The 14183-nt window shown below is 39.1% G+C and overlaps 1 protein-coding gene across 3 annotated transcripts in view; it reads left to right on the top strand.

Annotated features, from left to right (window-relative positions):
• COMMD5 (COMM domain containing 5) overlaps nt 1-14183 on the top strand; it is a 19040-nt gene extending 4857 nt beyond the window's left edge. The window contains exons 2-6 of one of the 3 annotated variants that reach the window (XM_085230301.1): nt 3456-3506; nt 5373-5460; nt 7559-7654; nt 9379-9454; nt 13681-14183. In XM_085230301.1, the coding sequence (XP_085086427.1) occupies nt 3456-3506; nt 5373-5460; nt 7559-7654; nt 9379-9454; nt 13681-13782 (413 nt within the window). In that variant the 3' untranslated portion in view covers nt 13783-14183. Of the gene's footprint in view, nt 1-2600; nt 2625-3455; nt 3507-5372; nt 5461-7558; nt 7655-9378; nt 9455-13680 lie in introns of all 3 variants that reach the window. The other 2 variants (XM_085230300.1, XM_003208476.5) reach the window with 2 other exon arrangements.

Genomic DNA, 14183 nt, shown 5'->3' with positions numbered 1-14183 from the left:
TTTAACATGTTTGGTAAGACAGTGATAACATTTCAGAAGCTAAGAAACTGCCCTACTTTTTTTCTTCTTTGAAAGGCCAATGATATAACAGTCAAGAAATGCTACCACCCTGTTCAGCTATGATCTCTTCTGCCAGTTACCCAACAAAACGTAACATTTGTTACATCGGTCTGTTCAGAGTACCTGTGAATAGGAGTTTGTATTCTAAAAGCCTGATGTCAGATAGTAATGATCTTTATAGGTTTTTCCCGTTTCCATAGTTGGTTGTAACAAGAGAATAACAGCAGTTGGTGCTTTCATCTGTAGAGAAACTTCTGCACCAAGGTTCAAATATTTTAAAGTATTAATTTCCTCCAGTTCTTTGCATTCTGATTGCTATCTAGGATATCGAGATTTCTGCTTCCTTCTTTTCTCATCCTTATTTATCCGTTAACCTGCAGATTGCCTTCTTTCTCAGATCAGTCATAAGCAGAAGTTACTTCGTGAGCAACTTCAGGTAGCTCAGAGTTAGATGGATGCAGATGGTGAGTTAGAATCAAGGCCACGTTGAGCGGTGGTCTTGTTTGTTGATTCTGTCTGAAGCACAGAGCTGGAGTTTGGCTTTCCTTTTGACTTGTGAGCTAAAAGGCAAGCTGCTTCCTCCAGCACACTGCAGCGTTCACACCCAGGTTAAAGTCAGTCAGTAAGAAACTGATGAAATTCTTCTGGCCCAGTGGAAGTTGGTGTTTTTTGAGGTGTACACAGAATGTCTTCAATGTGATTATGGAATAATGAAGAAAAGCTCTGTGGCAGTTTTCTGGAGGTAGGTGAATATTCCTCTCTTGAACAGTGAGTAGAAAGTAGGTATACAGGAGTGTCAGAAATCACTGGCTGGGCTGGCTGTGTACCCTGTATCTGGAAATAAAGATTCCTGATCCTCTGTCCTTGTCATCTGACCATGCTTTAATGCCTTACACTTCTGTATTGTTTTTTTAAGTTCATGGATTACGTATGGAAATACAGAAAGACTTTTCGGTCTGAATAATCTTTTTTCTCTCCACTGTGTTGTGTTAAATCTTTTGTGTTGTGTTGTCTTGGTTAACCTGACTGATACAGCAGCAATAGGTCAGGTATCTGCATCTGTGCTGCTTGCACTCATATGTTTTATGTGCTGCTCATTGTGGCTTATATGCTCCCATGATTGTTGGAGGTTATTTGGACTCTGACAGTCTTTTTTTTTTCTCTTGAGTAGCTCTCCTCTTGTGGCTGAGCTTGCAGAAGAGTAAACAGCTCATTCTACTCTTGAGTTATGGCACTTAGTAAATGCTACCACCTTCAGCATCTTTGATTCTTCTGGGAAATGTCAGCTTCTATGTTTCCCAATACAGCTGGGCCTGAACGTGAAATGTTTGCATCTACTCATTACATTCAGACTTCTATCCTCATGCTGTGACTCCTGCGGGTCATCCTGTGATCATGTGCACGAAGAACACATAATTAACTGAGAAGCAGAGTCTTAGCATTATTGGCATCCAGTGTTTGGGCAGGTATTTTGCATTTTAAGGCAGAAAAATGCTTATTTCTTATTTTAATTTTCTTTGTGAATGTGTCTTTTAAGAGGAGTGGGATCTGAGCTGGGTTATCTGTTTTCATTTATCATTCATAGTTTGTTCTTTTCAGCGAAGCTGAGAATTAGCCTGTCTAATTCCATCCATACAAAGTCTTGTCGTTCCCAATTTCCTGGTGATGCAGCTGATTTGGGCTTCTAGTTTTATTGGAAAGCGAGAGGCTGGGAACCATGCTCACTTGTGGTGAATTAGGTTGTTAGTACTGGTTTCGTAGGGTTGCCATACTGTAGCCTATATATTTTTTTGTCCTGACTGACTCAACCAGTGAGAATGAAATCATACTAAATTTTGGATGCTGTTTTCTTCCTTCCTTTAATAACCTTTTGGCTCAGGACAATAACATGAGATTGAGACATCCTTATGGTAGATCTCATTCTTGGACTGTTCCTTTGAAAAACTGATTACACCTGTAGCTCAGGCCTGAGCTGCACCATGTTCTGTGTCAGAACTGCTTTGTATGTGATAAGCTGCTTGAGATGGGAACAGAATTTTCAGCAAAATCATTAACTTCAGGGCAAAAATAACACAAGCATAAAGGTAGCATGAATGCTTTTATTTTAGTGACCTGCAGTCTTACAGTCAAAGAAGTATTGTGATAGTTATCACATAACTGTATTATAACCCCCCTTTCTTCAGCTTTTCTGCTACATTCAGAGGCTATTTGGTGGGATTAAGTGATATGCTTGTACAGGTAGCATAGGTAATCCTTGCAGAAACTCTTATCTCTTTAGAGAGACACAAGCAACTAAATAATCAGCCTAGTCTCCCCTCCTCAGTTCCTGGTTTGCCTCAGCTGTCTGGCTTACTAGTATGAATTCAGTTCTATCCAAATACTATTTAAAAACCTGTTTAAACCCCACTTTTTCTTAAAAGGGTTCAAGCTCAAATAACTGCCATTTCATTTTCCCTACTGTGTGAGTTGATGAGTTGTTTTTTTCCCCACACTGTAAGCTGACAGGTAACTTCTTTGTTTGCTTTGATTGTCTTTGATAGACTGCTGTGCATCTCAAGGCAGTGGTGAGTAATGTCTCAGGGCACTGATTGGATTTAACTGTTGGCAGTGTTGGATTAAACTGTGGCAGCTGAAGGAGTTACTTCTTCCACTTGTCCAGCATGCCTCTCTGTAGGAGGTTACTGTCTCTGTGCAAAGGCAGCTGGACAGATAATGTTTGCTCTGCTGTCTGTGCAGCTCACAGCCTGATATATTGAACTGGAAATCAGCAGCAGCTTATTTGTAAAGCAGCAGCAGCAGCAGAGGAATGGTAAAGTAGTGGAGTGCAAAAGGCAGATGGAGTGAGTTAGTCTGTCCAGCTTGTTTTAATGGGCTCATCAAATTTATCCTTGCCCTCTCCACAAAAGCATATGTTCCTCTTTGTAAGTACTCTTAGCTACAAGGGCTTCTGTTTTTACTTGTAAGGGAGCAAGTCATTCTGTCTTCTTTTCATTGCACTTTTAAGGTGAAAGTGAAATGAAATGTATGGGCCTGGGATGTTTATAAGTGTGTGTTGTCCATCTGCCTTCTGTGCTTGTTAGAGACATCAGTAAAACTTCTTTACTAAGAGAAATTAGGCAAATACAGGGTTCTTCTGAAACTCACTGTTGCCATTTTAGGTAGCACAGGAAGTTGTAGCACAGCTTTTAGGGCTCTTGTGAAAACAGCCTGTCCTCCTGAGAGCGTAGACTGAGTCAATACTGAAGTGCTTACATAAGAGATGATGGCAATTTTAAGCAATGCAAAATGGAAAATGTTGATACTATTTTTGTGTTCTGCAATAGGTTTTTGCAGCTCAGCCCATATATTTGTGGTTACAAAACGCTTATCTATTTTCTGTTGCTCTTTTCTTTAAGGATACCAGAAGATTTCATCACGGACTTTTCCAGTATTGTCTTTGGTAACAGGTCAGTATTTTTGTGTATCATGCATTGTGCAGCCCTGCAGATACACATATTCCAGGCCTCTTGAAGAAACAGCAAAATTCTCTAAACTCACAAGAGGAAGATTTGTCCCGTTACTTGGATTCAGTATAAATATCTATAATTCATGGCTATGTATGCAGTAAGTACCTTTCATGTCATTTTTCCATTTTTTTTCTGTGATCATCACCAGTTTTTGTAATGTTCTCTATGCTCTGTAAAATGAATCAGTACCTACAGATGAAGAGTAAATTGCAGAATTAAGTGTTCTTATCATCATCATCATTGCAAGTTAGAGCAAAAGTGAAAGGCTTGCTTTGTTGAGAAACAAGCAGTGAGCATCCTTCTACATGCTGTGATTTGTAGAAACTTTCTCAGACAGCATTTAATCGTGTCTTATTGTACAGCTGAATTCAGACTGAGTGACTTGATGATATATATGAGATATCATCTGCTCTACTAGCTGTTACTCATTCACCAAGCAATATACCTCCTTACCTTCAGACTGTGTACCAGTCAGAAACTTCTTGAAAAGACTCTATGCTTTTCCTTGGGAGGACTCTCTTTTTTTCCTACTCTTTTCTACTCAATTATGTTCTCTACTCAATTATTTATGTTCCTCTGTATGCTGAAATTGCTTGAACTTCTTGCATATGTAGAGCTTTCCTCCTTGAGAGGTGAAGTCATTCAACACATGGCATCACCAACCTAGAGTTGTTTCAGGTATACTGACAATCATCGTTGTGCTATCTCACTTTCCCTCACAAGGGTCTGAATGCTGTTACCAGCATTTAAAATATTTTTAGTTCCTTGATTAAAATCTTACTTTAAAATGAATGGCTCTTGGGATAAAAAAATAAATTCAGCCTTCTCAGATTTTCTTTGTTATTCTGTTTGAATTATAGGTGTGAAAGAATGTAAAATTCATGGTTGCAAAATGGAAATATTGTTTGCAGTGAAGAATGAAGTTAAATATAGATGTCATTTGAAGCATGCATGGTTGTCTGTTTTCTACTGTGAAATCACGATGCTGGAAAATATAGCTTTTTCTCCTTTCAAAAGCTGTGATCATCCAGTGTAATCTTGCTCTGTGGTTTGAGATCAGAGAAGAGCACCTCGGATTTGATTTCTAGACAGATCTGCTTTTATAGTTTTAAGTGTAGTAGTGAATCATGCATATGCTTATTGAATTGTAAATATATATGACTGTGATGATAAGAGAAGTATTAAGCAATGGCATCTGATAAAAAATTCACTATGAGCTAGATAACCCAGAAAAATCAATTTCAGAGTTTTTAATACTTTTTCTGGCATCTTATCCTATTTTTGACATTTTGTTCATTAAACAACAACTCTGAAGTGCTGAAAATTTAACATTCTTATTTCTGTTTCTCCATAGTTCCATCAAACTATATAGACTGAAAGGGAAATAAAACTTGGCACATTCACACCATAAAATAAGCATATGAAATTAAAACTTTTTTTTAAGAGACAGCATAGTCATAACTTCCCCAGTTTGAATGTTTATAGTAAATGTACTGCATTTAGATAGCATAGCTTTAGCTTCTTCCAAGAGTGAGCATTCTGTGTGCCATTTGACAAATACTAACTTACACATTTTCTCTGCTCAGTGGCCTGCTGGGCTACAGGATTGTGTGCATCACAACCCATTCCAAATTTGTCTCCGGTTTTGATATTGTTATATCAGTTACAGCTCCAAATTTGCAAATCTTCCATCTTCAATTGCTCTGTTGCATCCTTTGGCAGGTGATGTTCTTGTCAGCAGACATACCATTTTGGATGCTCTCTCATTGATCCATATTGCTTTACTCATTCTATCTTCTGTCTTAGGCACCGTACGTGTGGTGACAGTGTATTGCAGCTGTTGGCATGGAGAGCTTATGAAATGTAGTTATATTGCACAGGTTGTGGATTCAAGGTTCGTTGAGTCTTTTTCTGCTCCATTTTGCTATTCCTCTTGGAAGCTGGTGGTTTGATTAAGAGTTTTTGTAATAGCTGTGTGTATGTTGGCCACTGTGCACGTTGTCAGCCTTACAGGATTCTTGCCTCTCCACCCTGAGAAAGTGCTGACAGAAGCTGAATCTGAGATATAAAATCTGTGACTCTGAGGAGCTGGTATTGAGGTGCAGTCCATTTTGGCCAGAGGAATACTATAATTTAACAATCTCTGGACACTGCTGACCTTTCCCATCACTGCTAAGTGTAACATCTTCCTGTTATCTCTGTTCATTCTGTGCCCAGTGCTGTTGCTACACTGAATGGATTGTCCTCCATTGAAGGGAGTTAGCGTGTCTTAAGGATGCAGCAGCAGTGTGGCTGTTTTTAGGCATTTCCCAAATTAAGCAATGCTCTGGCAGCAACTCACCACTGAGCGAAAGGCCTGTTCTTATTGTTTAATCCTGCTAATGACCACTCTAGTCTGTGACTCCTTATGGTTGCACCCAGCTGTGTGACCTACTTCCTATTCAGTACTGTACAATGTGTAGGAACCAGCTGATCTATTTTCTCTGCTCACTACTTTGTTGTACATTGGGATGTATGTCACTTCTGACCAGCACTGCCCCCCAAGAAGGAATACATTCTTTCTCATATTACTTTTGCTAAATACGAGAGTGTTGGAGGATCCTAGCCTATCAGCATTTGGTACCTTATCAAATCATTAATCTTTCTCAGCAGTTTCTAAAAGGGCCAGCTCACTTGCACTAAAGAGTCTGAGTTCCTACGCTCCCTGATTTGTTCAGAGAGGATTCTTTTCTGAGATAAACTCTGTAATTAGATTATGTCTAGCACCATGGATAAAGGATGTAATGTTTCTTATCCTGCCCTTAGCTGGAGTAGCTTTGAAATGTACTGTAAATAACTACCAGAGGCATGGGATACTTAGTAAAATAATAATAATAATAATGTAAGTAACACTTATGTCCAGTCTGTCCTCCTAATGGACCAGCTGAATGATCTCATTCTGAAGGTATTCTCTTTGTATATCTAAAAATGGGTGGTTGTTATGTCTTTGTATTAGATTTGGCTTGTTAATTTACCTAGAGTTTAAGATGCTATTAAAATTTTCAAGACTGTCAACCACCTGAAGTTTAATTGATGTCAACTATATTTCCTCACAGAATGAAACTTAGGCCTGATGAGCCTGATTCTTCCTGTAATATAAGTAATAAAGGAAATCTGGGCCTTCTCAAACAGTAGTCTAGACAGAAGTCATGAAGGTTGTGTTGGGGTTGACACATATATTACATTAGGAATTTGGAGGTTGTAAAGTGTGCTGGATTAGCAAGAACCACTCTGTGATTTTATTTTAAAATGTGCTTCAGAGTACACTCTAATATCATTACATTTAAAACACTGCTGTGAGCTAATACTAAGTGCTTTCTGTTGAAGGAGCACAATGAGCTTAGTCCAGCTTTGTGGCTTGAGTCATCTGTCTTCTGTTCCTGCTTGCTTGTTCCTGCTGGATTTGTGCGAAGATATATTTGTAGGTCCCTTTCTCTATGCCTTACAGCTGTGTGAGAATTGAAATAATAGATAGGCCAGCCACCGCAGTGACTAAAATCTATAATGACCTGAGTTTACTGGAATTACACAGAAGAGCTTTGTCCCTTTTTTTAACAGCTGCCATAGCAGTTAAACATAAGAAAAATGGGTAATTTGAATACAGCCATCTTAAACCCTCAACTCAGTCAGAGCCATTGGGTCATCTGTGTGGCTGACTGAGCGCTGGCACAGGTTGCCCAGAGAGGTTGTGGAGTCTCCCTCCTTGGAGGTGTTCAGAACAGACCTGGATGTGTTCCTGGGCAACCTGCTCTAGGTAGTCCTGCTTGAGAAGGGGGTGGACCACATAACCTTCCAATCTCAACCATTCCATGAAATCTCTCTAAGTGATGATAGATCGACAACAAGAAAGAAGTTTCAGACAGGTTTGTTTTGAGGAATCTTATTCTCCCTTTAGGTTGTTGTCGCTTTTGTGAATTTGCATTTCAGCCTCTTGTTTCTGATTTGCTCTATAGGCGTCCTGTTTCTGAAGGCACAGCTCTGACACAAGCAAGTAGGCTGCCAAATGTCCAGGACTTCAAGTGGAGAGTGGACGTAGCTATATCCACAAGGTAAAAAAGAGAATTCTGCATGACCACAGAAGAGATTTTGTCCCAGGTTAAACTGACTTCCTATGCTGCCTAAAATATTAACAGTGATGAAGTGTTTCTTACTGCATTAAATGGTAAGATACAGAGGGATTTCTTTTAACACTGTGTGTCAGTTGATACGCAGAAGGTTACGTGCACTTACCAACAGGCTGCTGTCTTCTTCTTCTACTAGTGATATATATTCTTTTTATGTTTGTTATTTGTTTACTCTCTAAAACTCCTGTGCTAGAATCATTCAACTCCAAGTTTTGGTCTCTTGTTATTTTAAAACCTGATAGATCTGATACAACTTTGCAGTTGGGGGCAGTTAGATGGATTGAGCCACAAGCAGCCAGCCAGGAGAAGGGGAGGGAAATTGTCTATTCAGTTTCTCAAGTAGGCTATCGTTTATGTTTAGTGTGTGTTAAATAAAATTTCATACCCTATTTACATATCTACTGCTGAAGATTTGGCAGAAAGGCTTTAGAAAGGCACCTTCACATTGCCATAGTTATGCAATGGTCATTGACCTGCCTCCTAATTTCTTTCACAAAACAGGAATAAAAAAAAGCCTCTGTGTGATCATCTTGTCTATGCCTGCACTGAATGACTTCTTGCTATCTGCCACAGCAGAGGCAGTTATGGGATGGATCTTCGGCTAGACAGGAAGTAGAAACCTTTTGTGATTTTTCCTGATTTTTGTTTCAGATGAAAGAAATTAGAAGATGATCCAATCTCTGTCAGTAGCTGAAATTGTTAGCACAAGTGACTTCTTGTTGTGTTCCTGCGTTGCAGGATCTGAGAGAGGGTTCAGTCTCACTGCTGACATAGTTGAGGGAGCAGTAAGTGACTGGGGGGAATCTTTCTGAAAACAAGAAAAAGGTCTAAGTGAAAATTGTGATGGCCACAAGCTACAAGTTCAAGTGACTCTCAGATGAGCAGTGCTGAAAGCACCACACAGGTATCATGATGCAGAAGAATCTATACCTATAAAAGAACAAAATGTACAGATAAACATCTTCAGACTTGTGTCTCTTGCAAGCTTTGGCAAATCCTGTGATTGCTTTCCAAACAGCACAGGAGCAACACGTTACCTTTTTCTGTTTTCCTTCTTATTTTCCTTTACAGTCATCCTCCCCATGGGAATCCTTGTTTATCATTCAGCTGCAGCCTCTGTGGAGAGGCATGGCTTCTGGCTGGAACACCTGTCAGTACCTGAGCAGGTTTTGGCAGCATCCGTTGATGAATGCTGCACAACGATGACTCATTTTCCCTCTTTGGGTCATCATGTAAAATAAATAGCAACCCAAATTTGCTAATTTACAATGAAGATTGGGAGAGCTTGGTTCCTCGGATGAGATGGCAGTTGAAAGAATGAAGGGATGGAAAGAGTTAGTACAACATAGAAAACTGCACTAAAAAAAAAAGTGCATTATTGCTAGCCAGACTTGGTCAGCTCTTACACCTTTCATAGCTTGTGTAAAACGAAAATCCTCGTTAGCATTTTCTTGCTGTTATTAAGATATTCAGATTTTTTAGTCTAAATTGTGAGGTAAGTTTGACAGGACTCCCGTCTTTGTGGCTCTGTAATAAAAATTACTCAGGTAAAGCCAATAGGAACATCTGAAGTTGTACAATGTACAGTGGTGTACCTGTCACACTGCTGATGTTTATTGTTGTAATACTAATATTGTAAATAATTTCAGTTCACTGGCCCGTGCTCTTCAACCATCTATTTTAATGCTGATGAAGCTTTCAGATGGGACAGCTCATCGCTTTGAAGTAAGTCTGATTGCCATAACAAATAAAAAAGAAAGCACTTAAAGTTCTTTTCAGGAAGTTGAACTACTATTTAAAACATTAAAGCTTTTGTAAACAGTGCATTATCGGTTTGCTTTCCTCCATGTCTGCTGCAACCACATGCAATATATAACTGATTGCCAACCAAAATCATTTCATATCTTGTTCCTATGCACATTTGGCCGAGAGTTCAATTGTTATATGAATATTAGTTATATTAGTTACTGGAAAGTACTGTTGCATAACACCTAGTTTGTTTTAAAATTATAGTTTTGGTATCAGCTCTAACCTCCAGACCTCATGATGGCTTTTTAGAGGAGGAAAATTACTAGGGTAGTTTATATAAGATATGATACACTTCTAAACTTCCTGCCTGGTAAAACATTCTTTTCTGTGGCAGAGGTAGTTTTGTTTTCTTTAGCACAGATCTTGCTGCTAGAAAGAAAGTAAAAAGCTTATTTGTTTTTTACCTCAGCATCAGGATTAGTCAGCGGCAGTATTTCTGATACTATATGTAATGGCTTGCAAAAAAAAAAAAACATACATTCTTTCATATTTTAACCTTTAAAAAGGAATGCTATTTGTTCTATAAATAACATGGTAGTGCGTACAGGAGTTCAGTGCATAACAGTTGTTGTCACATTTGAACTCCTAAAAGATTTTGGCTTCAGTACACATATTAGTAGTAGTCTGGAAGAAGCATCAAAGCACTCTAGGCTCAGAGAGTTGGACTGATTTTAGTGTAATGTTTCACAGTACAGCTGTTGAGGAAGGTATAAACTCTGTGCTACGTTGCCAGGTGTTGGGGGTTTCACTTCACAGAAGATCAGATTCACCCCAATGTGGGAAATCCTCATAGCAGCCTGTTAGCACTCTTCTGAGACCTTCCATGGAACTTGAGTGATACCTTGGACTTCAGGCCAATTCTTCTCAGCACAATGAGTTTCACTTGATAAAAGCCAGCACAAGCTCTTAACTGTTATGATTTGGGGCCTTGCTTCTAGTCTGCTGTGGAGGTGTGTTGCTGTGTCTGGCTGATGCATGCAGAAGTGCAGATACCTGATAGCAAATTGTATGCCTCGCTTTTCAAGTCAGCTTTTTGCTGCTGCCAAGATCTGAATACCAAAAATCTGGCTGTAAACAGGATTTTTTTATGATGAGTGATCTTCCTGCAGATAGTAGCTCTTTGATCCAAAACCAAATGCAGGTAAACATAGTCCTCATCTCTTCAGTTTTCTTTCATTCCAACAAGTACTGGATGTCCTGTTAACCTACGGGGATTGTGTAAAATGATAAAACCAGAAGATAATCCCATTATGAATGGTTTTTAAAGTGTATGTCACAGAAACAAGTTGTCCTGCTTGGTCTCCTAGGTTTTGTTTTCTTTTTCTAAGCACAGTGTGTTTTCTGACAATGAATGTTTTTTAGAAAGCGAATAAGAACTGAAGCATTTTGAGTTTTGTGCTATGACTGTGGCTGGCCCCAGAGAGCAAGCTCAGCGCTGCCCTACGCTCCCTGTAAGGAGCTGCGGCTGCCACGAAGCCTCCCCCCAGTCCCTCTGCTTTGGGTCCAACAAACCCAGGGGTCTCATCCGCTCCTCGTACGACTTCCCCTGCATCTGGAAATTGCAAATCAGATGCTGGATTCTTCTCATATGATTGATATCAGCTGCAGTGGGCAGGGTGATAAGGGACTGTCAAAGAACTGTGAGTCTTCAGTGTAGACAAAGAAGTAGAGTAAATGAGCTGGTGCTCTGCAGAGCAGTCTGGGCTGCACCAATGCAGACACAGGCATTTGTGCACTGTGCTGCTGTTAACCTCTGCCCCTCAATCTGTGCCTGTGCTCAGACATGTTCTCAGAAGGGCCTTAACAGAGCTTAATATACTTCCTTCCATTTGGCTTCTCAAGCTTGAAACGGTACAGGAAGGTCTGAGAGTTTTCTCTCCTCAACTCTCACAGTGAGTCTCATCCACGTCAAATCCTAACTTATGGGTGCCATATTTGCATGACCCACAGAGAGCAGACATTATACTTCTATAACCTGATTTTACCTCTTAGCCTTTGAAAAGCTGATCTCCTTAGCTCTGAAGCTTGTGCTTAAACAAATGCCTGCTATCAGTTCGTCCAGTTACTTTTGTAGCATTTGCAGTGCTGAATTGCAGCACGTTGTTTTTTGCTCTCAGGCTGTCATCTCTTTGAAGATATTGTTAGCTTCTTAATCAGTAGTCTAATTTATGAAACGAACTGTAAACTTGCAGTCAGTGCACACAGCCAAAAGGCCTCTTCTGCACTGTAGCAGTTACTCACCATTAATCCCTTGTAAAACCAGGTTTTAACCAGGATAGATGGCGAAATAGGGAAACATGTTGTATTCAGTTTGAATGGAAAGCTGCTGTGTTCATTAGTTAAATAGTTTTTTTGTGGTAATATTCTCTTATAAACAGCAATTTGATTCTTTATGCTTGTCTCCACTGACATGTATGCATCACCTGATACAAGCGTTTAGTTGAATTAAACAGTTTTTAAATAAGTTAATTAAATAAATTTTCTAAACTGAAAGCCTCTTGCTTTGGGTGCACCATTTGCAAATGGAATTTACATTGAGGCCTGCAGAAGTGTACAGGCTCAAAGAATTCGTATTTGAGACAGGTAAGTGTCTTTGTAAGTCATGTTTATATATACACTTCTTCAAAAATTGAATCTAGTTTAATCTCTTTTAGTTGGCATCCACAAAACCTCATCAGTGTGGCACCCCAGGGTAACAGGAAAAGGAAAGCTTGATTTTGAGATGTAACAAATCTGAAAAAGTGACTAGGATACAATCTGGGACTGGATTTTTGTACCCAGAGCATTGTCTCCCATACTTCTTACAGCATTTCGAAAGGAGATTCACCCAAATAATTAGAATTTTTATGGTTGTGACCATGCTATAAATATAACTTCTCAGAGAATGTGGCAGGGTAGCATGTGTTTATGTAGGTTAGATATTTTGGATTTGCTTACTTGAAAATTTTGACCTCGCATTGTAAGAGGGATTTGATGGCAGCAGTTGTTTCATTGCCATGTATCTTTAGCCTAGAAAAATTATGTGGTCTGGGTTAAATAGTAGTGGAGAGTTAGGGCAGGCCCTGAACTGGCTACGCCAGTGGTTTCAGGACTTGGTTTTCTGTGCACTTTTACTGCCCCAGTCTGGCTCAGACTGTTTGCTCAGACATTCATCTCGTGCTTGTGATGACTGGATACATTAGTCTGTCTGATATTCCCGTGTTAGTTGCAAGCATTGTATGAGTGAGGAATGGAAGTTTCCTTTATGGAGAGTTGCACTATCTTGAAGTCATCACTGCAATTTCTGTTAATTAAATTGTGATTTCTAGTCAACTAGCAGGAGCTCTTCTGCCATACTGGCTTTAGCTAATTTTGGCCATCCTTAAGTAGCCATAACTTTTTTCTAGTGTTGTGATTACATCTGTTTTCTCTTCTTGTTTAAAATGAGAATGTCTTGTGGCTGTTTTCCAGGTTGATTTCTGTCTTCTCATGTCAAAGCAAAAATAATAAGCTCTTGGGTGGCCCTTCTTTAGCTGTAGCATTCAAGTACTTTAAAGACAAAGGCAGCTGATGGTTTGACAGAAGTTAGTAACAGAACTGGGTCCAAATTAAAAGGCCCACAAATCACAAACCCTGACTGAATCTACTGAACTACCCTTCTTTTTCTTGATGGAAAATAAGCAGTGGGAAAGAAGTGCTTTGGGAATGGTAGACTAGCTTGTAGGTCTGGATGGGTGTTTATTTGACTGTTCTAAAACATAAAGGAATATCAGGAAAAAAAAAAAAACATCCTTTCAATAACAGAGAAGAGCACCTAGTTTCATGTTTCACAGTAATGTTAAGTTAGACTTAACATTTTTGTATGGAGCCTTGGGACTCTGCAAGAGTTTAGTGTTATCAAGATCCAGCTCCTGGTACATACAAGAGATACCTGCTTTTGGCAGCAGAAGCTTCCCTTTCATTCATACATTATGAAGACAAACAGCCTCTGTGAGATTTATTAACTACAACACTTTGTCTTAACTCTAATATATATATTTTAATTTGTTTTGTTTATTTATGTTAAAGAGAGATTGGACTGACACTCCATAGGCATGTCCTGCCCAAAGTTTCTCAGGTTTCTAAGGTATATCATGCTTGTTAAACTGAACCTTCTGTTTCAGGTGCCAGTTGCAAAGTTTCAGGAGCTGAGATACAACGTAGCCCTTATCCTAAAGGAAATGAATGATTTGGAGAAAAGAAGCATACTGAAAATCCAGGACTGAACACTTCTGAACTGGGATGTTAGCAGAACAGATGTGAAACCTGTGAATTTTGTGAAGGGTAAAGCGTGGGACCATCACCACTTTGCCTGTCTTGTAACTGCAATGTAGCATTTATTATGTCTGCTGTAAATATTTTTTCAATTCAAGTATTAAAAGCACAAGCTTTTTTCTTAAGACTTAGAAAAAAAACAAAAAAATATATTGATGAAAAAGTATAATCCTATTTGCAAGCATTTTTTTGCATGATTCATCAAAACATTTTTTAAATAACTGTCTTGAATGTAAGAACCATTTCTTCCTGATTATGATTCAGCACTCTAATTATTTTTGAAAGCCTGCTACAAGAAATAACATCAGTGTATATCAGAAGAAAGCCCTGCAAATAAAAAATACAACAACTA

This window comes from Meleagris gallopavo, chromosome 9 (assembly GCF_905368555.1).
Source record: "Meleagris gallopavo chromosome 9, MGAL_WU_HG_1.1, whole genome shotgun sequence".
Classification (NCBI taxonomy): Eukaryota; Metazoa; Chordata; class Aves; order Galliformes; family Phasianidae; genus Meleagris; species Meleagris gallopavo.
This window is presented reverse-complemented; position numbering and strand designations above follow the sequence as displayed.